Source organism: Rhinoderma darwinii, chromosome 1, assembly GCF_050947455.1.
Source record: "Rhinoderma darwinii isolate aRhiDar2 chromosome 1, aRhiDar2.hap1, whole genome shotgun sequence".
Lineage (NCBI taxonomy): Eukaryota > Metazoa > Chordata > Amphibia > Anura > Rhinodermatidae > Rhinoderma > Rhinoderma darwinii.
The window spans coordinates 542,605,288-542,629,126 of NC_134687.1; the positions used below are offsets into that span (position 1 = coordinate 542,605,288).

At 40.8% G+C, this 23,839-nt stretch overlaps 1 protein-coding gene across 2 annotated transcripts in view; it reads right to left on the bottom strand.

Annotated features, from left to right (window-relative positions):
* Nucleotides 1–23,839, bottom strand: part of RASA1 (RAS p21 protein activator 1) — a 92,509-nt gene that overhangs the window by 6,757 nt on the left and 61,913 nt on the right. The window contains exons 15-24 of one of the 2 annotated variants that reach the window (XM_075837550.1): nucleotides 16,035–16,111; nucleotides 15,754–15,926; nucleotides 15,267–15,426; nucleotides 14,837–14,979; nucleotides 14,547–14,662; nucleotides 12,429–12,515; nucleotides 11,918–11,985; nucleotides 8,022–8,110; nucleotides 4,950–4,997; nucleotides 862–939 (exon numbers count right to left, since the gene is read on the bottom strand). In XM_075837550.1, the coding sequence (XP_075693665.1) occupies nucleotides 862–939; nucleotides 4,950–4,997; nucleotides 8,022–8,110; nucleotides 11,918–11,985; nucleotides 12,429–12,515; nucleotides 14,547–14,662; nucleotides 14,837–14,979; nucleotides 15,267–15,426; nucleotides 15,754–15,926; nucleotides 16,035–16,111 (1,039 nt within the window). The remainder of the gene's footprint in view (nucleotides 1–861; nucleotides 940–4,949; nucleotides 4,998–8,021; nucleotides 8,111–11,917; nucleotides 11,986–12,428; nucleotides 12,516–14,546; nucleotides 14,663–14,836; nucleotides 14,980–15,266; nucleotides 15,427–15,753; nucleotides 15,927–16,034; nucleotides 16,112–23,839) is intronic. The other variant, XM_075837559.1, reaches the window with a different exon arrangement.

The following is a 23,839-nucleotide window of genomic DNA, read 5'->3' on the forward strand; positions in this document are numbered from 1 at the left end:
TTGTAGGATTACACAGTACAACACTACTGCTGCCTACAAGGAAGACACCACAATGTATGCAATGAACTGTAAAAAAAATGGATGGAAGGAACTGGCCTATCTGGACAGACCATACAAAAAAAAAAAAAAAGTTAAAAAGTATTCTATATCAACAATTACTTAAATCTACGGTACAACCCTCGACGGCTGCTGCTTTTTACCTCTGCCTCGGAAAGCTAGGTCTTTCTTGCTTCCCTGGGGTAGCCCCAGTAACGTAACTGTCCACATAGACATTGGGGCGGAGGTAAAAAGCAGCCATGAATTACGGTGTGGACACCCCTTAGGCTGTTAATCTACCAGTACATGTGAGCCCTTTGGGAAAGCTGCTATCGCTAATAGTGTAAGAGTACAAAACAGCCTGCCTGAGGGGCGTCCATATCATGTTCTATCCGGTAGGGCTTGATGAAGCACGCAATGTTGATGATGGGGACGGACAGCATCAATAAGCTTGAGTCTGGAATCCGCGTTGCCCAGAGAAGGGGACTCCACAAAGGGGGACACTGATGACTGAGGAGACAAATCACAGCAACAGCATGGAAACGGATGCTGCTTCGAGACCGTGTGTCATGGAGATTCCCTTTCTGCACACACCTGACCTGTCCGCTGAGCTCTCCCTGCAGACCTGCTACAGTGTTTCGGGAGCAGACTGTACCACGGGCACGGATACCAGCGGTACTGTGCCCACGGGAAGTACTGACCTATAGACATCACAGAATTCAGCATGATATCTGTGTTGCGCCATGAAAGTCGGCTAATACTCTAGGTGGAAGCACATGGAGATACATTACATTAATTGCCTTTGCACCAAAAATTGGAACTCACCCCAAGTTCATCTAAAAACATAATCATGCGGTGTTTGTTACTTTTAATGAATGGATTCACTCCTTCCATGTAAGGTTCCTAAAAAAAAATATAAAAAACATGAAACATGTATGAGTATGGCTCAGTTTACAAGGACCATTTCACTTTGCTGCATGATTAATGAAGAAAGAGTGCAACCAAAAGGAAAATGTAACTCCAGTAATGGCAACTCCAGCTTTTAGTCACGTTATGAAATACAACACACAGAAGACGTGTTCTTAAACCAATCACTTATAAAAGTACCAACAAGACAACTGTAAAGGATGCAGAAATGGTAAGAGTGTAAAACGTGCGGCAAGGGCATGTGGGCAAATTACTGAACATACAAAATTGCACTTTCAAAAGTATTTACACCCCCACTATACAAATACTGTAGACATGTCAACAAGCCACATACAGGCGCTCATACAGTGTCAGTCTAGTATTTCAAGTTAGAACAACTGGGTTTAAGCGGTTGTGTGTATGAGTCACACGGGGAAATTGTGAATAGATAAATTATTGGCATCATTCAAGTTCCTATTCGCTACTTAAAATGTGAAGGGCATTTATAATGAAAAGGGAAACAAAAGATGACCTACATAGTTATGAGGAGAGGTTTACTTGCAGATGCCTCCCACATGTAATGTAGTGACTCTACTCCAGTTACTAAGGACTATTCTCTTATCTGGTATGATATACATTGGATTGGGTGGCACATAAGCGGCTTCAGAACTTGATGCAATTAAAGATTCCTTCTAGGCAAAAAATAATAAAAATATTTGTTGACTTTACAGAACGTATGTATATGTATAATCAATGTACCACGCACGTATGTGTATGCGGCCTGTCTAACCGCTGTAAAGGAGGGCAAAGACATTGAAAAACAACCACCCAGCCGGCTGTACGACGGGTAAAATAAAACTATCCCTCATATTAGGTTATGAGGGCCATTCTGCAGGAGCCTATATGATGGGAGACGCTTAGACATGTAACTCAATTTGATACACAAAGCGCCAATGTTTCTTATCTTCTATGTACAAGGATATTTTATTAGATTTAAGTGCTGGCTGGGTAAGAAACATTTTTACCCATGCACTCCGTCCTAAGTTCTAATAAAGTTCCTGGATTATGTTCACGGAGCAGCACCGACCTCTTCACTTTCTCCACATTTTGTTATGTAACAGCCTTAGTCTAAAACTGTTAATATTCAGTCAATCTACGCATGATACCACATATTAACAAGGTGAAAAAATCAGGTTTGGACACTCCATAAAGGTATTTAAAAAATGAATAATTGAAATACCTGAAAGTTGAAATATCACTTCTAAACTTCTTCAAACGGGACCTGAATGCCTTTGAGCGTAATATTGCAAGTTGGTTACTAGATTTCTGGAGATGGGTCATTGATCCCGGGATTAATTAGGACTGCCATATTAGAGTTGGGAATTAATTTTTTCCCCAGAGATGAGGAAAATTGGCCTTTTTGCTTTCTTCTGGATTAACATCGCGAGAGATTCTGCGGGACTTGTGTTTTTTTTTTTCGGCCTTACAAACTAGGTTATGTACGATTCAAACTATTTACTCAGGACTGTGTTGAGAATTTTTATGCAGTGGTTACAACCTTAATGTATGTTCACACGTAGCTTTTTCAGGAGTATTTCTGAGCGTAAACGCCTTGGAATACACCTGGAAAAAACGCTAATGAAACGCCTACAAACCGCTTCCTATTGCATTCAGTGGGAAATACATCTTATGTGAAAAGCACAGTGTATTTTTACGCCGCTGAATTAAAAAAAACGCCTTGTAAAAAAGTTGGATGTCATTTCTTGAGGCGTTTGAGCGGATTTTCCATATACACTATGAAAAACGCCTAAAAAAAAGCTTCATTTTCAGCTTAAAAAAAAACACCTTGAAATCAGAGGATCGTTTTCCTTGAAAACAGCTCCGTAATTTTCAGCCACTTTTTGTACGTGTTAACATACCCTCAATGTCTTCTTGGGTACGAAGATGGGTATGCGAGTCTTCCATTCTTCTCTGCAGATAATCTCCATCTCGGTCAGGGTGGATGGGGAGCATCAATGCATAGACTGAAGGTCTCTCCAGAGATATTTGATCAGGTTCAAGTCAAGAGGCCTGGTTTTGCCACAAAAAGGGATATTCCCATCTTAGACATTTATGGCATATCCACAGGATATATCGCAACTTACAGAAACAGCGTAGCAGCTCAGCCTTTTCTGGAATTCCCGGCCACCTTTGCACGGATTCCCTGCTGGGATCCCAGAGGTGAGACCGCATCTATCAGACATTTCTGGTATATCCTGTGGATATGCCATAGATGTCTAAGATGGGACAATCTTCGGGTTGTCACAAAGCTATTCCTGTCTTGTTGTCTTGGCTGTGTGCTTAGGGTCACTGACCAAGACCATTCTTCCCCAATTGTTCGGTTCGGCAAGGGAGCAAGTTCTAGTTACAGCCCTGGTGGTTCTGAAATTCTTCCATTAAAGAACGATGCAGACAGAGTAGAGGCATTTTAACCCCAGTAAGTTTCCTGCTGTTCCAAATTCAACACAAAAATTCTTTAAATAAAGATTGGGGAAAAAAATAAATAAAAAAATTCAGATCAATCCTGAAGAAATGTACGCACTGACACAATCTTGTCTCGGAGGTCCGCAGACAAGGTCTTCCACTTCATGACTTTTTCTTTGCTCTGACGAACGGTCAACTGTGGGACCTTATATATAGACAGGTGCGTGCCTTTCCACATCAGGTCCAATGGACCGTATTTACGACAGGTGGACTCCAATCAACTTGGGGAAACTTCTCAAAAATGATCAATGGAAACATAATGCATCTGAGATCAATTTTGTGTGTCCCACCAAAGGTTGCCAGTACACGCAGTGCTGGCCATGGTTTTTAAATGCATTTTTTGGCTGAGCGCCACACTACCGCAGCACAGCCGCTGCGTGTATCAGAAGCCAGAGGGTCTGAATACTTATGCAAACGTAATATTTCGGTCATTATGATGGATTGTGTGTAGATGGATAGGGAAAAACGGAGGCCCATTTTAGAACAAGGCTATGAAGAAACAAAATGTGGAGAGAGACTAAATGCGCTGTACATAATGCCCCCATTACAACTGTTGGTGTCTCATGCTCTACATAATGGGGGAGACTTACGAATTATAAATCTGCCCCCATACGTGCACCACTTTTTAGGCCAAGTTGTGTCATTAATACTAACTGTGAATGACTATAAAGTATAGCTTTAGTTTAGTGCCAACGTAATGATTATATTAGAGGATTGCTGTATGAGCTATTCCCCAATATTACTGTATTATATAACTTAATTCCTTTACAACGGCAATTGATGCCAATAAGCCCTCAGGGCTACAAAGATGACATTCAAGCCGTTTGCAGTAATGGAGTTCTTACAAGGGCTCCTGCATGGTTTGTCAGCCCTTTTGGAGACTGCCATTAAAAAGACCTGGATCCTGCTGATGGCACTTGCAGGGAAACTCCAGGAAAGTATTAATATCCTCTCGCCTGCTTGTACAGGGAACAAAGCTGATAAAACTATATTAGGGAATTGGAAGTTGAGCAGATTCTTAATATAACAGCCTAAGAGGCTCCAAACTACAGGGGAGCTCAGACATGACAGTTTTACATTGGCATTAGTGCTTTTGCATAGCTTCGTCATGTGTGACTGCTGTAAAAGGCCAGATGACTGCAGTGTGCTGAAGGTTTTCATTACCCCAGGCATTGAACAGTAAAGCAATGAAGATATACATATTGAAACCTCTCTCACAGTAAGTTGAAGAACATCATAGTTTGAGCTCATTTTGAATGTGTTGAAGGAGCAGTTCCAATTGAGAAAGACGTCGGGTTAATTTCAAGATCCAATATAAGAAAAAATTTAAATGAGGAAAATGTATTCTGTGGCTACAGTACAGTGAGAGTGGCAAAATAGGATGAATGATGATCTACACTTACAATGAAATGGAAGTCATGCAATGACAAGTGCAGAAGCAGTTCCAGTTAGAAGATTAAAGTAAATAAAGCTTGTTTTCTTACAGCTCCGGAGTTAATAACGCAGCTTTGTGGCACTGCAGCATCATGTCCCTCCCGTGCCAACCAGAATAAAAGGAATTGTTATTAGATTGTATTTTGTATCTCGTGCATGTAGACGAAGAATGAAGCAAGGGTTATTGGTACACAGTGTAAGCCAATATATTAAACTGAAATGAATGGTCTAAAGGGATGACTTGTATTCTGTTCATATTCATGGGCACTCGTGAACTCAATGGAAGATCATTTGACAAGTGTCCAAACAAATATACAGCAACGTTGTAAATCATTTCTGGTTACTTTATATAAAAAAATTTTTTTTTGTTACCATGATATATTGCTATAGACTAGATGCACGGATTCAGAGCAATTTTAACTTGCATATGTACTGGCCACAATCCTGAATGCAAAGGCAAGGTGGCAAGAGAGGCGTTTCCCTGCACAACTTACCTGAAAGTGAATATTCACCAATCACGTGGATAAAAAATAAATAAACAGAACTCCATGGTTAAAGGGGGTTTTCTAGCCACTAAAAATTGATGGGCCAGGGTACGACTTTCGGGACCCCCGCCGATCAGCTGTTCTAAAAGGGGTGCTCTGCTTCCCCTTCATTTCTACTTGCTCATTGTGAATCGTCAACACAAATTTAGCGGCGATTCACAGGTATTTGCAGCCTTTTCTCCCATTGAAGTGAATGGGAGAAAAGGCTGCAAAACCTGTGAAGCACTGCTACATGCATGTCCTCGATTCACAGTGAGCAAGAAGAAATGAAGGGGAAGCAGCGCTCATACCAGTGCTGCTTCCCCTTCTTAACAGCTGATCAGCGGGGGACCCAAAAGTCGGGCCCCGACCCATCAGCTATTGATGGCCTATCCGGAGGATAGGCCATCAAATTTTAGTGGCTGGAAAACCCCTTTAAAATCTATACAGAACTCAAAGTCAGAAAATCCTTTATGTATACTGCACTCATTTTCAGTTTGAGGAGTTCCTTCTCCATTTAGGTCTGAAACCAAATTCGTAAACCTGCTGGTTTCCTATTACCAGAGAGCAGTAGATTGTGAGAGGCTCGGTTAGGCCTCCATTAAATTATTATTTGTATTTTACTGGATAGAACTGTGAATCAAAAAGCAAAGGAAACATGATGGAAAAGAAGTGAAGTGTAAACATTAGTGGTTGTTGGGTCACGTCTGACAGCTGAGTGGCGCCGAAACTACTGTAGATGAATTTTGCATTTATATGAAGAAAACTTCATAACTGAAAATCAGTACAAAAACAGTTAAGCAAAGTTACTCGATTGCTTATGTAGATTTAAACTGTGAAATCCAAACAGGAAATGGATTCAGACAAATGAAAGCAACAAGGGATCTACATAGCCATGGTACTCAATCATGCAAGCAATTCATAGAGAGAAATGACATAATCACTAAGGCTGGATTCCCGCAGTTATGGTCTACATGCGTTTTTAACAATGCCATGGTTCCGCAAATTGATAAATTTATTAGCTGCCCAGTTTTTACACGTGAAACACGTTTTTAACATGTATCAACTATAAAAACTGTGCAGCTAACAACCACAATGCAAAATGACGGTAAAATAAGTTTTACCATGCAGTTCTTGAACGCGGCACACTACCACCCCATTTAAAGCTCCCCCATCACGTATTCTACAAACATGTGAATGCACATGGGTATTTCAGCCAGGCATGCTGCATGTTTTTATGCTCCGGTATTGCATTGTTAAGGCTATGTTCACACAGAGTTTTTTTGCAGGCGGAATTTCTGCCTCAAAATTCAGTTTGGAAGTTTGAGGCAGATTTTCCTCTCCCTGCACACCGTTTTTTGCAGGCATAAAACGCAGCGAAATACGCTTTCTCTGCCTCCCATTGAAGTCAATGGTAAGTCAGAGGCGTAAACGCCGAAGATAGGGCATGTTCTTTCTCCCGCGAGGCGGTTTTACCGCTGGCGGGAGAAAACCACCCCCGCCTCCCATTGAAATCAATGGGAAGCATTTTCGGGCCGTTTTTGACGAGTTTTACGGCGCGGTTTCTGCGTCAAAAAACTCTGTGTGAACATAGCCTTAGGCTTTCGTTGTGTATATCGCACTGATCTATCAATGTGTATTCATCTGTTTGCTACAAAGTTATCCATTTAATTCCAGTGAACGCTGACATTTGGGAATAGACTTCAGAGTAGGCGCTACTTTCTTCTACCAGGAGCAGTCGTCTTCACAGTTCTAGGAGTGATCACTGCAGATGTTGGGAAAGCTCAAGTTGAATGTCTTTGTTGTTTATAAAATAAAGAATCTCAGACAAATGTATCTGTTCACAATTCTACACAATCCTTAGTTATGCAGATTAGAAGTCAATGATGCATGTGCAATGGAATAGCACCAGAAGGTTTTCACAATTAAACTGTACCTTATATGCAGGTTTATTGAAAGTGCTAGGAAAACGCTTTCTTGCCACCATATTTGTATCCAAAATAAAAAGGGGGGATTACTCCAGCTCGTAAAGGGAGAATGGTGAAGTTACTGCAGATGTGAACAGAAAGTTGTCCAGGGGCTACCAATGATAAAAGAAACCTTGAAAGGTCGCTGCACACATGGATTCTTTTTTGATAGACTCAATAATCCAGCAGATGGCAGATTAAAAGCAACAGTGCCATTACCCTTTAAAATTCAATCCAAGAGAGGTACTTTAGATCAACAGATCGGCTCAGCGACTAAAAGATTGGTTTACACGAGATGTCTGCACACACCGAGCACCGATCAATGATATAACAAGTCTATTGGCACTTGTTATCAGGCCCATTAACACGTGTCGAAGCTTTCTGTATGGGGACGAAGGATTATTACTTCCCACGTTTATAAGGGGAGATGTGCCGTCTACGACAATGATTTTATAGGCCGCACAAACCGTCATCAGCCGTCGAACGAGCGTTTGCTAGTTTGTCGACTGATCGCTGGCCCGTGTAAACAACCCTTAGGTGCATGTGGAAAAGTCTGTTCTTAGTACAGAATACCTATAAAACAAACACAATATAGATTGTTATTATGAGCTGTGCAAAAAACTTTTCTTACTTTGGCTCCAAATTCGACCAAATTTGCTAAATTTTGTAAAGACTTGGCGACTAGCGTCAACGTTCTTGCTGCAGTTGGCGAAGGAGAGTCTGCCGGAGTAGAGAAGTGGAGGTTAAGAGAAATAAGCAAAATATTGTACCAAGTCTCACTAAGTTAATGTAGTAGTTTCTATACTGAAGTGTTAGGCCACGTTCACAGATTTATGCGTTGATCGGTACTACCCTCCTAGTTTTATATATAATGTTGGAGCAATAGGATTCACACTAGGTGTACACCACCACATTTTGATATAGTATGTGTAGTAACAGCAGAGGAAAAGGGGAAGGTAGTGTGATCAATTAATTTTTGAAAATAATAAATTCTTTATTAGGAAATACAGAAAATGTTCTGTAATAGAGTACGACTATTCAAGACATTTATTTGTCTTTAGTGTCAAGTGAGGGGTCATTGGCACTACGGATTTTCATTTAACATTGTTATCTTTAACTATTTACTAATACAGAATTTATTATTTAAAAAAATTAATTGATCACACTACTTTCCCCTTTTCCTTTCCCGTTACTACACACACTTTCACAGATTGTGGATTTGGTCAGTATTTTACACCCGAATTTTAAAACCAAACTGAAGACTGGAACATAAACCGGAAAGTATACCGGAAAGATTTATACTTTTTTTTCAATGCATTTTGTTTTTGCTTAACAATACAGATGCAAAATACTCACCAAAATCAGCAGTGTGTGAATGTGGCTTGAGGGACTATGAAATACACTGCAATGTGTAGTGTTTCCATATCCATATGGCCCTATTCCTCCAACTAATGCCAAAAATGGCACAAATACAGTAAACAATATAATTTACCTGAATGCCCACTACGGAATATTTAATAAATGAATACCGATTCCACCCAAAAAAATTGCAGATACAAAGAATCCATCCTCACAGAACCTGCAGACCTATAATGGTGTCCCCTCAGGTGTTAGGTTTGTTTTTTAAGCAGGCAGAATTGCACAGCAGACTATGCTATTCTGCCAGTCAGGGGCAAGAGAACATTAAACACCAGTGTACAGAGTATAAAGTGCCAATTAAATAGTAAATATTGCTTTCACGTCGTCTGTCATGAGACTCCCATACATCGGCATAAGAAATTTAAGTTTCTGTATCATAACATCTAGAAGGGGTATATTTTATCTGAAAACGCCCCAAGGGTGTTGATGAACAAGTCAATGGACGTAACAGCAGGGGCAGACAACCCAGGTTATAAGTGCCAAGCAGGAAACCCATTATTTGCTCATGTCTTGAAGGGACAGAGCAACCATGGGTATAGAACTAGATGGACACAGCAACCATGGGTATAGAACTAGATGGACACAGCTAGTACAAGTGTACAATGCAGACACTGGGCAGATGAAGAATTTAATATAAAAAAAAAAAGCGTTAAAAGGTTTATCCCAAAGACAAAGGTGGCCTATCACTAGCATAAAACAAACCCTTTAAGAGGTTTGCCATCATAGTAATATCAGCAGTGTCATTGCAGAATACCAGAACACTATCATTTCTAAAAATCACGGCAAACACTTGTGCTAAACTGCATTTACAAAGGAGACCTCGTGGGTCAAATTATTCATTTCTGAGAGAAAACAGGCTTCAGGATTTAAGCTCTCCAGTTTACGTATATGGTTAGTCTGGGTTCGCACGACCTATTTTCAGGTGTAAACGAGGCGTATTATGCCTCGTTTTAAATCTGAAAATACGGCTCCAATACGTCGGCAAACATCTGCCCATTCATCTGAATGGGTTTGCTGACATACTGTGCCGACGACCAGTAATTTACGCGTCGTCGTTTGACAGCTGTGAAACGACGACGCGTAAATTGACTGCCTCGGCAAAGAAGTGCAGGACACTTCTTTGCAACGTAATTTGAGCCGTTCTTCATTGAAGTCAATGAAGAGCAGCTCAAGATATACGAGCGTCTCAAACGCCTCGCATAATACGAGGAGGAGTTTTTACATCTGAAACGACGCAGCTGTTTTCTCCTGAAAACAGTCTGTCTTTTCAGACGAAAAAGCCAGCTAGCGTGTGCACATAACCTAAGGTATAGAAATACTTGACAGCCGTTGTGTGCTGTGAGTGTTTCTCAATTACTCTGATATATATATATATATATATACAGTGAAGGAAATAAGTATTTGATCCCTTGCTGATTTTGTAAGTTTGCCCACTGTCAAAGACATGAACAGTCTAGAATTTTTAGGCTAGGTTAATTTTACCAGTGAGAGATAGATTATATAAAAAAAAACAAAAAAAAAAACAACATAGTCAAAATTATATATATTTATTTGCATTGTGCACAGAGAAATAAGTATTTGATCCCTTTGGCAAACAAGACTTAATACTTGGTGGCAAAACCCTTGTTGGCAAGCACAGCAGTCAGACGTTTTTTGTAGTTGATGAGGTTTGCACACATGTTAGATGGAATTTTGGCCCACTCCTCTTTGCAGATCATCTGTAAATCATTAAGATTTCGAGGCGGTCGCTTGGAAACTCGGACCTTCAGCTCCCTCCATAAGTTTTCGATGGGATTAAGGTCTGGAGACTGGCTAGGCCACTCCATGACCTTAATGTGCTTCTTTTTGAGCCACTCCTTTGTTGTCTTGGCTGTATGTTTCGGGTCATTGTCGTGCTGGAAGACCCAGCCACGAGCCATGTTTAATGTCCTGGTGGAGGGAAGGAGGTTGTCACTCAGGATTTGACGGTACATGGCTCCATCCATTCTCCCATTGATGCGGTGAAGTAGTCCTGTGCCCTTAGCAGAGAAACACCCCCAAAACATAATGTTTCCACCTCCATGCTTGACAGTGGGGACGGTGTTCTTTGGGTCATAGGCAGCATTTCTCTTCCTCCAAACACGACGAGTTGAGTTAATGCCAAAGAACTCAATTTTAGTCTCATCTGACCACAGCACCTTCTCCCAATCACTCTCAGAATCATCCAGATGTACATTTGCAAACTTCAGACGGGCCTGTACATGTGCCTTCTTGAGCGGGGGGACCTTGCGGGCACTGCAGGATTTTAATCCATTACGGCGTAATGTGTTACCAATGGTTTTCTTGGTGACTGTGGTCCCAGCTGCCTTGAGATCATTAACAAGTTCCCCCCGTGTAGTTTTCGGCTGAGCTCTCACCTTCCTCAGGATAAAGGATACCCCATGAGGTGAGATTTTGCATGGAGCCCCAGATCGATGTCGATTGACAGTCATTTTGTATGTCTTCCATTTTCTTACTATTGCACCAACAGTTGTCTCCTTCTCACCCAGCGTCTTACTTATGGTTTTGTAGCCCATTCCAGCCTTGTGCAGGTCTATGATCTTGTCCCTGACATCCTTAGAAAGCGCTTTGGTCTTGCCCATGTTGTAGAGGTTAGAGTCAGACTGATTCATTGAGTCTGTGGACAGGAGTCTTTTATACAGGTGACCATGTAAGAGCTGTCTTTAATGCAGGCACCAAGTTGATTTGGGGCGTGTAACTGGTCTGGAGGAGGCTGAACTCTTAATGGTTGGTAGGGGATCAAATACTTATTTCTCTGTGCACAATGCAAATAAACATATATAATTTTGACTATGTGATTTTCTTCTTTTTTTTTTTTTATATAATCTATCTCTCACTGGTAAAATTAACCTAGCCTAAAAATTCTAGACTGTTCATGACTGACAGTGGGCAAACTTACAAAATCAGAAAGGGATCAATTACTTATTTCCTTCACTGTATATATTTTTTTAAAGAATACATTTTTGAAGTAATGGCAATTGGGTTCCCAGCTCACGAGAAAACTTTTTAATAAATAGTATTTCCCCTTAAAAATACATTGACAACAGAAGTGCAAACGGCTGGACATACCTGAGATGATATTAAACATCCTTGGATTGAGGATAGCAGGGCAGATTAATCGCAGAAAAACAAAGCCACTGAAAATTAGAATAAAGGAAACATTTTGGTAATGGACAAGTGAATAGCCTCACCCCTCATTTTATATGCTTATAGTTACCACATTCAGGACCATGTATGTTCTGGTTATTCTCAAAAGCAAACATTTTAAAAGCACACACCAGGCAAAAGCTTAAGGGCTATGTAGACCTTTAAGGGGTGTGTGTGTGTATGTATGTATGTATGTATGTATGTATGTATGTATGTATGTATGTATATATATATATATATATATATATTTTATTTTTTTTTTTTTTAAATAAACAGATCAGTGTGTTTGGTGTAACTTTATAATTAGTCTTAATTAAAAATTTGCTTTACTTTTGAGATACAGCTGCTCTGCATTCTGTATACTGTATACAGTATATATATCTTTAAGATAGGAATTTTGTCCTTTTTTGGTTGATTGTACGTAGCCACTTACCTAACAACCCTTGTCCTCATCGTTGTATTAGAAGGCCACTTTTGTTGTACAGTTCTCTGTAAGCACCCATATATATATCTCAAAGTACTGTGAAAAGATAAATGAGCAAAATCTTTACAAGTTCGGCCATTGAGGTAACGACAGACACAAGCGTCACATTTCATGGTCAGAATCCAAAGTCATTGGCTTCAGTACACATCTAAAGCGTCATCAGTCATCATACTATGTAAACGCGGCATAGTATGGGGACATGTCCGCTCTGCCATAAGCCAAAGCGGCACAAAAACATGGTGGTGTTTGGCTAATAAAAGCGAGTCTAATTTTCTCTCTCATGGGTGATTAATGGCTGGCTGCTGTGTATCTACATAGGCAGCAGCCAATCAATCATTGTGAGGAGGACAGCACGGAGTCCATTGTACTATTCGCTAAACTGCACAATGTTTGTGTCCTTTTGGCCAATAGGAGAGTGGAACTGTCCCTATACTGTGCTGCTCTTACATCAGGCAGCATGGTCTAAGGATTGATCAGTTTTAAATGAATGTATTGTTTTCTTTTTAGTGAAGTAGTTTAGTAATGAAGCAATCTAAAACATATTGTTGTGTAGTTTATTTTTTGGTGCATTGTACATTTTTAAAAAAAAGGATTTATGTTATTTAAGTATGGGAGCCATTATAATGAAGACCAGCATGTTGAGGAAACAGCACTGGGGCTTGCGCTTTGGAACACCCACAGTGCAGAAGAAACAAGCTGACAATAGATCATCCCTACCTCTTCATCCTCTATGGACTCTAGTTTCTGCTGCTTCTGGCTCAGAGCGGAGGAGAGGGAGAGAGGGACAGCAGCACAGAGAACTGGACTGTCGGCAGTAAAGGAATGGGATTAATGGGTTGTGCAGAGAGGCGAGATGGCAGGAAGCTGACAAGTGGGAAGAAAGGGCCACAGACGGGAGAGAGCGCCAAAACCTCCTGAACAGAATTGTAATGTAAGACATGAGACTGTATGTCTAATAAAAGCCATTAATTATTGTTACTATATTGTCTCATCTTAATGTATATTATGGCCTATGCACCTCCCCCCACTACTGTGAAACAGCTCCCAGCACGCACAAGCCTCGGTTATTGAATGTGCCGAGGATGGTGGTTATATGGTTGCAGTGGAGCCAACGATTTCCCAAGTAACCACTCAGCTTTATTACCTCCCTGTCCAAGCCCCTGCAATAGAACACGCTGGGAGTGGTTGTTTCATGGTTGCAGTGGAGCCAACGTTTCCCCGAGTAACCCCTCACCTGTACATCCCCTGCTGCTGTGGAACAACCCAACCGAGTTCACCTCCACAATGCTACTCTACTTTATGTTTTGTGAGAGATGCTCCATTTCCTGCTGTGTGACCTGACCGGAAGTGACAAGTCTGTTACAGTGGGAGGAGATTAACCCACGGTGTACACAGCAGTCATAGTTAAGCGGCTACAAAACACGGGTTTCTTGTTTTTCTGCACTCTAGTGGTAATAAATGGAATGAATGCAAATTTTCAGTACTACAGGAGGAAAAAAAAAAAAAATATGTAAAAAAGTAGAAGTAAATTAAATACTGTACACACAAAAAAAGAAGGAAGAAGATGTAGAGGTAGGCTCTGTTCACATCTGCTTCGGAGGTTCCATTAGCCTTTGATGCATGCAGTACTATTTTTCCTATCAAAACAACAGACACCACTGCGGAACCAGACGCACCTAATTTTAAAATCAATGGGTTTCATTGGGTGCCGGATCCGTAACAACGAAGATGGTGAGAAGAGCCTATTAATTTTAGCCTACTCATGTATTTTTTTCCACATCACAATATATCCCCTTTAAGTAATGTTCACAAAAATCTTATCTGTATAGGCACAGCCGGGTATTCCCCAAATAAGAGACAAAGAAGGAGCAGACTTGTTGGATATGAGCTTGTCCAATCCATTGTCACACAATAAAATAAGCAGGCCTGTGTGATCTGAGTACCTGTTTATGGGGCAGTAGGGGAATAAAGCGGTTGACTGCTATTGAAGGTGTATGGCCAGCAAAAGTGACCAACCTACAATAAATTATTCAGATACATCAATATGAACAAGAACTTCTTACTTACGGAGGAAGTATTTCCGCTGCCATAAAAATTTTCTCCACCAACTCTGAAAGTAAAGCCAAGAGGTGAGCCAAGTTAGCGTTCACATCTTCATTCTTTTCCAGCTTTGAGGGATTCAGCTGTATAAACGGTAGATACAATAGCAAATGATGGATGGGTAAATGTGAAGTCCATGGGATAAAAGATGTAAAAACTGATGTGGCAGACTTGACATTGACTAATTAAATATTCTAACTGTAAACATTAAAGTCTAATGGCAATGTGAGCAGATCACAAATCAGTAGAGTTCTCACCTCACACGACTGCTTGCTTTCCATTATTTTTAATATTGTGTCTTTCAGAGCATGATGAACGAATGGAGTAGCAGTAGCTTTCATATATTGCTCCATGAGTGTGCTTGCCAAGGTCGTAGCTCGAAAAAGAGTTGTAGCTTCATCTGCATTATGGGAAAACAGAACATGTCTTAATAAACACTTATAACTATTAACAGAATGCAGACCACTAATTACATTGCATTTATATAGAATCAGGACTGCACAAGGAGGATAGGATCAGTAAGAGAAAATAATGACCATAAATAATGTACAATTTTTTTTACACTTAGAGGTTAAATGAAACAATTTGGTTGCAAATCATGATGTATAAATCCCCCCCATGTAAACAGGGATTTCACACACAAAAAAATATATGGATGCATAAAAACCTCCTAAATAAGATCTATACCTTCCACGCTGATCTCTTTGTCATTTAGTGTTCGCAAAAGTAAATACTCAATTTTTTCATGCAGGAAGATCCGCAGTAAAATGCTAGCAAGTAGTGTTCGATCCTGTCCACATACATGTGACAATGCGTTTACAACATGCAGCTCCTTCTGAAGTATAAGCTGCAAAAGAAACAAAAATTAAGCACATTACAGAATTATTGCAGGTCATATAGTGAAGGAGTTTTCTTCGGACCCCCCTCTATATGCCAGAGTGGCACTCACACTAGCGGACACCATTTATCTGAATGGTCGGCCTGTGATACACGGCTTATTGCAGAGAGAGCAATTCTGGGACATCTAAGATGAATACACCTCAGACTACGCTCAACAACAGTTAACAAGTTTACACATGAATATGTACACAAACCAAACTAGTTATGCTAATAAACAGATGAAATGTAAAAACTTTCCACCAATACAAATTGACAATGCCAACTGTAGCAGTACCTCTTTAAACTCGTTGTACTCTTCTTCTGGCATGATTTTCTCCATGGAGTACCTTGCCCGGACACGCAGGGACCCCGGCTCTATACCTTTCAGTGGTATGTGAGAACTGAGTTGAAACCATTCATCTATCGCATGCCCTTTTTGCAGTCTATTTAACTGGCAGCGCATAAATACTAGGGGACAGGAATATAAGAAAGTCATGTGTACACCGGCAACTAAGATTATTGCGTTCTGCATTTATAGTAAAATCTGCAGTAGAGAACAAATAAGCCACTACTTACATATGTCAGGATCTTTGCTTTTCTTTGTTTTGTTACTTAGGCTAATTTCAAATCTGTTTATATCCGTTGATAAATCACTACAAAACAAAGAATCATTTCAAAGATTTCACCTTCATGGACAAGTTCTTATTAAAAAGGTAGTCATTTTTTTTTTCTAAACTTCTATAGCCTCAAAAATGGGCTACTGCTACCCATTTAATCACCTAACACATAAGGGTAGGTTCCTAAAATTAAAAAGTGTTGTTTCCCAAGGGCAACCCCTTTATAAATTGCGGCTAGGGCTGGGCGATCAAATTCATTTGATTAATAAGCCCTCAAGGCCTCAGACTATTCTGTTTTTTTTTTTAACAGAATTGTTAAATCGATTCTCTAGTGGTGCCGTGCTGCTGGAGGAAGCTGCCTCTTCGCCTGCCTGGTCCGCCCCTTCTTAGAAGCTCCTCCCCGTTCTGTCCCTGCTTCCCCACGGAACGGTTATTCTGTATTGAACAAAATGATACAGTATGGAACAGCAGTTCAGTGGGGAAGCAAGCACCCACCCTTGTAGATAGTGCTGCTGTAGCCCCCTCTGGGAGCGGAATCCCCTGCAACCTCTGTCATCACTATTTATTTATGTAATGTGACTTCAGGGGCTCCCTCTAAAAGCAGAGTCCCCAGCCAGAGCATCGCAATTTCTCTGGCCGGGGACACCCGTCTTGGGAAAGCCCTTGACGTCACTGTCCATATATGGGCGCCCACGCTCTCCTCTCTCCAGCTCTAGCCGTGGCACTGCTAGTAGCGGATTGGACAGTGTCACAGCGATGTTACAGACCCCCTTGCCATTACACGCCCCATTGACATTTCAGGGGGTTATTTAAACATCGGGCGCCAAATTATAACGGCACCGATATCTAAATAACGGAGGAGGGTAGGAAAAAAAAATGTAAAGTGCCCCAGGGTTTGTGCAGCCCTCCCCTTTACATGCTGCACATGTATGGGCAGGTGAAAGGTTCTCTTTAATGAAATTTATTTAAAGAGGCTCTGTCCCCACATTATAAGTGCCCTATCTTGTACATAATATGATCGGCGCTGTAATGTAGATTACAGCAGTGTTTTTTTTATTTAGAAAAACAATCATTTTGGACGGAGTTATGATCTATTTTAGCTTTATGCTAATGAGTTTCATAATGGACAACTGGGCGTGTTTTACTTTTTGAACAAAAGTGGGCTTGTGGAGAGAAGTATATGACGCTGACCAATCAGCGTCATACACTTCTCTCCATTCATTTACACAGCAGATAGCGTGCTTATTACATCACTATGGGCAGCCACATACACACAGTAACGTTACTGCAGTGGCCAGAGAGTGAATATACATTACCTCCAGCCAGGACGTGATGTGTAATCAGAATCCTGACACTTCTGTAGCGTTTCTGTGAGATTTACAGCAAGGCAAACGTAATCTCGCGAGATTACGATGTAACCTGTCATTTAAAAAGATTACGCTTGCCTTGCTGTAAATCTCACAGAAACGCTACAGAAGTGTCAGGATTCTGATTACACATCACTTCCTGGCTGGAGGTACTGTATATTCACTGTCAGGACACTGCAGTAACGTTACTGTGTGTTTATGTTGCTGCACATAGTGATGTAATAAGCACAATGCAATGTTGAGACTGACACAGAGGGACGCAGTACATCATTGATTATAGATTCTGTTAACCTTTTCCCTACCAGGGAACACAGAAGTTGTAATCAATTAGATATACATTTTTCCAATTTTATTTCTGATAAAAAGTATTTGCAGAGGTTAAAAGTTGTTAAGTTACGTACAATCATTATAGTAATATATGTTAAAAAGCTATTTATATAAAGAAAATAATTTATTAAAGCCTCTTGATATATTTTTCAGTTTAACAGTAATAAGAAAATAGAGATTCAAATAGAAAATCGCCCATAGGGTTGAAAAAACATCTAGATTTAATTTTTTGGCAAAATCACCCAGCCCTACTAGAAGTCGTCCCAGCAATCAAAATCCAATTTTGTTGGCACGTACAACCAGTTGGAGGCAAAAGTGATAAGCGACATTAAAAGGCAGACACAATGCAATCTTAGAATAATTTGTTCATTAACCTCTTCCCACACCTTGACGTAACTGCCCGTCAGGGTGAGCAATAACTTTGCACACGTTGACGTGCAGTTACGTCTATACTTTGACAGTTAACCGCCGCTTGGCGAGACACCGCAGCGGCGGTTAACTGTGCAGGGTGTCTGCCCTGCTCTCCCCGTTGCCGATCAGCAGCCCATCGCTGTGGATTTAGACAGTTAACCCCAGTCGATTGACGCATTTTAGCAGTTTAGAGCATATCGGCGATGGTTGCCGTGGCCTCCGGGCTGCCATGTACAGAAGCATATGCGTAGGCTTACTGTCAGAGTGACGGTCACGTCACAATGACAGTTAGAATACATTACACTACGTGGGTAGTGTAATGTATTATAGCAGTGATCAAAGCTGCAAGTCTAAGTTTTCTAGTGGGACAAGTAAAAAAAAAAAAAAAATCATTTAATAAAAAAAGTTTACAAATAAAAGCTATAAGTTGCATAAACAAAAAATGTTTTTTTTTCCTACAATAAATCTTTTATTATAGGAAAAACATTTAACACGGTAAAAAAAAAAAAAAAAAAAATTACACATATTTGGTATCACCTTGTTCGTAACGACCCAAACTATGATGTTATTTTTCCCGCAAGGGACACCGCAAAAAAAACCGTAAAGAACAATTACTGTCACTTTTGGGGGGCTTCCACCGTTTTGGTCCCTCCAGTTTATTGCAAATGCGACGTGACACTGAAAACTATTCCAGCAAAATCAGCGCTCCAAAATCCAAATGACGCTCCTTCTCTTCTGAGCCCTGCTGTGGATCCAAACAGCAGTTTATTACCAGATATGGGGTATTGCCGTAATCTGGAGAAATTGCTTTACAATAGTTGGGATGTTTTTTTTCTCCTTTACTCCTTGTAAAAATTTCTACGCAAAAGGCACTAAACAGCTCCGTGTGTCAGCCCCGTATGATGCGCGGCTGCGTGATTTTCGCGCAGCCGCCATCATTATGACACTCCGTTTGGATGTTTGTAAACAGAAAAGCACGTGGTGCTTTTCTGTTTACATTCATAGTTTGATAGCTGTTGCGCGAATCACGCTCGTCCCACGGATGTGCTTCCGTGTGGCATGCGTGATTTTCACGCACTCATTGACTTCAATGGGTGCGTGATGCGCAAACAACGCACAAATATAGGACACGTCGTGAGTTTTACGCAATGGACTCACGTTGCGCAAAAATCACGGACTGTCTGCACTGCCCCATAGACGAACATAGGCCCGTACGACACGCGTGAAAATCACGCGCGTTGCACGGACGTATTACACGTTCGTCTAAACAAGCCCTAATTCAAATACATTTAGCAAAAAAACTGGGGTCAAAATGCCCCCTAGATAAATTCATTGATGGGTGTAGCTTCCAAAATGAGGTCACTTGTATTTTTGTACTGTTTTAGCACCACAAGACATCTTCAAACCTGACATGGTGCCTCAAATATACATATAAAAAAAAGGAGGCCCCAAAATCCACTAAGTGTTCTTTTGCTTCTGAGGCCTGTGTTTCAGTCTATTAGGACACTGGGGCCACATGTTGAATATTTCTAAAAACTGCACAATCTGGGCAATAAATAGAGAGAGCTGCATTTCTCGTGTAAAGCCTTCTGTGTTACAGAAAAAACTGTATTACAAATGAAATTTGGCAAAAAAAAAATATGAAATTTGTAAATTTCACCCCTAATTTCCTTTAATTCCTGAGAAACGCCCATAGGGTTAAAACCCTTTCTAAATGCGGTTTTGAATACTTTGAGGGGTGAAGTTTTCAAAATGGGGTGATTTATGGTGACTTTCTAATATATAAGGCCCCTCAAAGCCACTTCAGAACTGAACTGGTCCCTGAAAAAAATAGCTTTTTGAAATTTTCTTTAACCCCTTCCCGCTCCTGGACGTATTATTAGGTCATGGCAGCTGTATCGTTCGCGCTCCATGACCTAATAGTACGTCTCGGGAGTAACGGCCGTTTCGGCCGTCCTCCCGACACATACAGGAGCTGTGACAGCTGCTGTCTCGTACAACAGCTGTCACAGCTCCTACAGCGGGGACCGATCGCTGTGTCCCTGCTCAATTAACCCCTTAAAAGCCACGTTCTATAGAGATCGCAGCTTTTTAGGGGTTAAGCTGCCATCGCCGGCCTGCTACACGATAGCGGCCGGCGATGGTGACTATGGCAACCGGACACCAAACAATGGCGTTCGGCTATGCCATAGACGGAAGCCTAGTGGGTCCTGACAACGTCAAGACCCACTATGCTTGCTGTCAGTGAGTAGCTGACAGTTCTAATACACTGCACTACGCATGTAGTGCAGTGTATTTAAATAGCGATCAGGGCCTCCTGCCCTCAAGTCCCCTAGTGGGACAAAGTAATAAAGTAAAAAAAAGATGTGTAAAAATAAGAAAATAAAAGTTTTAAAAGTATTAAAAGTAAAAATCCCCCCTTTTCCCTTATCAGTCATTTATTAATAAAAATATATAAACAAACAAATAAACTATACATAATTGGTATCGCCGCGTCCGTAACGGCCTGAACTACAAAATTATTTCATTATTTATCCCGCACGGTGAACGCCGTAAGAGAAAATAATAATAAACCGGACCAGAATCACAATTGTTTGGTCACTTCACCTCCCAAAAAATGGAATAAAAAGAGATCAAAAAGTCGCATGTACCGAAAAATGGTACTGATCGAAACTACAGTTCGTTACGCAAAAAATAAGTCCTCGCACGGCTTTATTGATTGAAAAATAATAAAGTTCTGGCTCTTAGAATAAGGTAACACAAAAAGTGAATGATTTTTTACAAAACGTATTTTATTGTGCAAACGCCATAAGACATAAAAAAAAACTATAAACATCTGGTATCGCCGTAATCGTATCGCCCCGCAGAATAAAATGAATGTCATTTGTAGCGCACGGTGAACGCTGTAAAAAAATAAAATAAAAAAACAATAGTAGAATTGCTGTTTTTTAGTCACCACACCACCTAAAAATAGAATAAAAACTGATCAAAAAGTCGCATGCACCCCAAGAAAACTACAATGGATTCCTCAAGGGGTCTAGTTTCCAAATTGGGGTCACTTTTGGGGGGTTTCCAATGTTTTGGCACCACAAGACCTCTTCAAACCGGACATGGTGCCTAATAAAAAAAGAGGCCTCAAAATCCACTAGGTGCTCCTTTGCTTCGGAGGCCGGTGCTTCAGTCCATTACCGCACTAGGGCCACATGTGGGATATTTCTCAAAACTGCAGAATCTGGGCAATACGTATTAAGTTGCGTTTCTCTGATAAATTCTTTTGTGTTATAAAAAAAATTGTATAAAGAGGATTTTCTGACAAAAAAAATAATGTAAATTTCACCTCTACTTTGCTCTAAATTTCTGTGAAACACCTAAAGGGTTCATAAACTTTCTAAATGCTGTTGTGAATACTTTGAGGGGTCTAGTTTCTAAAATAGGGTATTTGATAGGGGTTTCTAATATATGGGCCCCTCAAAGCAACTTCAGAACTGAACTGGAACCTAAAGAAATAAATGAGCCAATACTTCGCTTCTTACATTATACTGATAATGAGCCGTGCCCACCCCGAGATGACCCCAGTTTTGACCGTTTGTATAAACGGAGACCCCTATTAGACCGTTCCAGTGCCCGGTTTTCCCAAGCATACACCCCCGAGAAGTGTATTTCTATTGATGAGTCCCTGGTACATTTTAAAGGGAGGGTTCAATTCCGCGAGTACCTGCCGGGTAAGAGGGCAAGGTATGGCATGAAGATGTATAAGCTGCGAGAGTGCATCAGGGTATACCTACAGGTTTAGGATATATGAAGGAAAGGCCACCCCCAAACCAGACTGCATCCTGGACTACAATAGGTACATGGGAGGGATGCTATAAGAGGGCGATAAGGGATGACACAATATATCAATGTAACACGTGTCCCGAATAACCAGAGCTCTGTATGAAAGAGTGTTTTAAAATTGATCATACATCCCTTGGTTTATAATTTACCCTAATTTTACTTACCCTGATGCACTCCGCACAGCTTATCCCCCCTCGTCTTTCCCCTCTGAGCCCTGCTGTGTGCCCAGGCAGCTGATAACAGCCACATGTAGGGTATTGCCATACCCGGGAGAACCCACATTACAGTTTATGGGGTGTATGTCTCCGGTCAAAATGCTCACTACACCTCTAGATGAATGCCTTAAGGGTGTAGTTTTTAAAACGGGGTCACTTCTTGCGGGTTTCAACTCTACTGGTACCTCAGGTGCTTCTGCATACATGACTTCGCACTAGAAAATCCCCAGTAGGCCAAATGGTGGTCCTTTCCTTCTGAGCCCTCGCATGGGCCCAAACGGCAGTTTTTCACCACAAATGGGGTATTGCGGCACTCAGAACAAATTGCGCAACAGAATGGGGTATTTTATTTCTTGTGAAAAGAAGAAATTTTCAGCCAAAACTACATATTTGAAAAAAATAATTTTGTTTTCATTCCCAGCCCAATTCAAATAAGTTATGTGAAAAAACTATGGGGTCAAAATGGTCACAACACCCATAAATGAATTCCTTGAGGGGTGTAGTTTCCAAAATGGGAGCATTTGTGGTTGGTTTCTATTGCTTTGATACCTCTGGGGCTCTGAAAAAGCGACATGGCACCCGAAAACCAATCAAGCAAAATCTGGACTCCAAAGAACACACAGCGCTCCTTTCCTTCTGAGCCCTCCCATGGGCCCAAACTGCAGTTTATCACCACAAATGGGGTATTGCCGCACTCAGGACAAATTGGGCAACAAAATTGAGTATTTTATTTCTTGTGAAAATAAGAATTTTTGAGCTAAAATGACATATTATTGGAAAAAATATATATTTTTTAAATTCCCAGCCCAATTCAAATAAGTTCTGTGAAGAAACTATGGGGTCTAAATGGTCACATTACCCATAAATTAATTCCTTGAGGGGTGTAGTTTCCAAAATGGGGTCACTTCTGGTGGGTTTCCATTGCTTTGATACCTCTGGGGCTCTGCAAATGCGACATGGCACCCGAAAACCAAACCAGCAAAATCTGTACTCCAAAGAACACACAGCGCTCCTTCCCTTCTGAGGCCTCCCACGGGGCCAAACGGCAGTTTATTGCCACAAATGGGGTATTGCTGCACTCAGGAGAAATTGGGCAACAAAATTGAGTATTTTGTTCCCTGTGAAAATAAGAAATTGATAAAAAATTACATCTTCTTGGAAAAAATGTCATTTTTTTAATGTCACAGCCCAATTGAAATAGGTGCTGTGAAAAAACTGTGTGGTCCAAATGCTAACAACAACCATAAATGAATTCCTTGAGGGGTGTAGTTTCCAAAATGGGGTGACTTTTGGTGGGTTTCCATTGCTTTGATACCTCTGAGGCTCTACAAATGAGACATGGCACCCGAAAACCAATCCAGCAAAATCTGGACTCCAAAGAACACACAGCGCTCCTTTCCTTCTGAGCCCTCCCATGGGCCCAAACGGCAGTTTATCACCACAAATGGGGTATTGCCACACTAAGGACAAATTGGGCAACAAAATGGGGTATTTTGTTCCCTGTGAAAATAAGAAATTTTGATCACAAATGACATTTTATTTGAAAAAATTACATTTTTTTCATTTCACAGCCCAATTCAAATACGTGCAGTGAAAAAACTGTGCGGTAA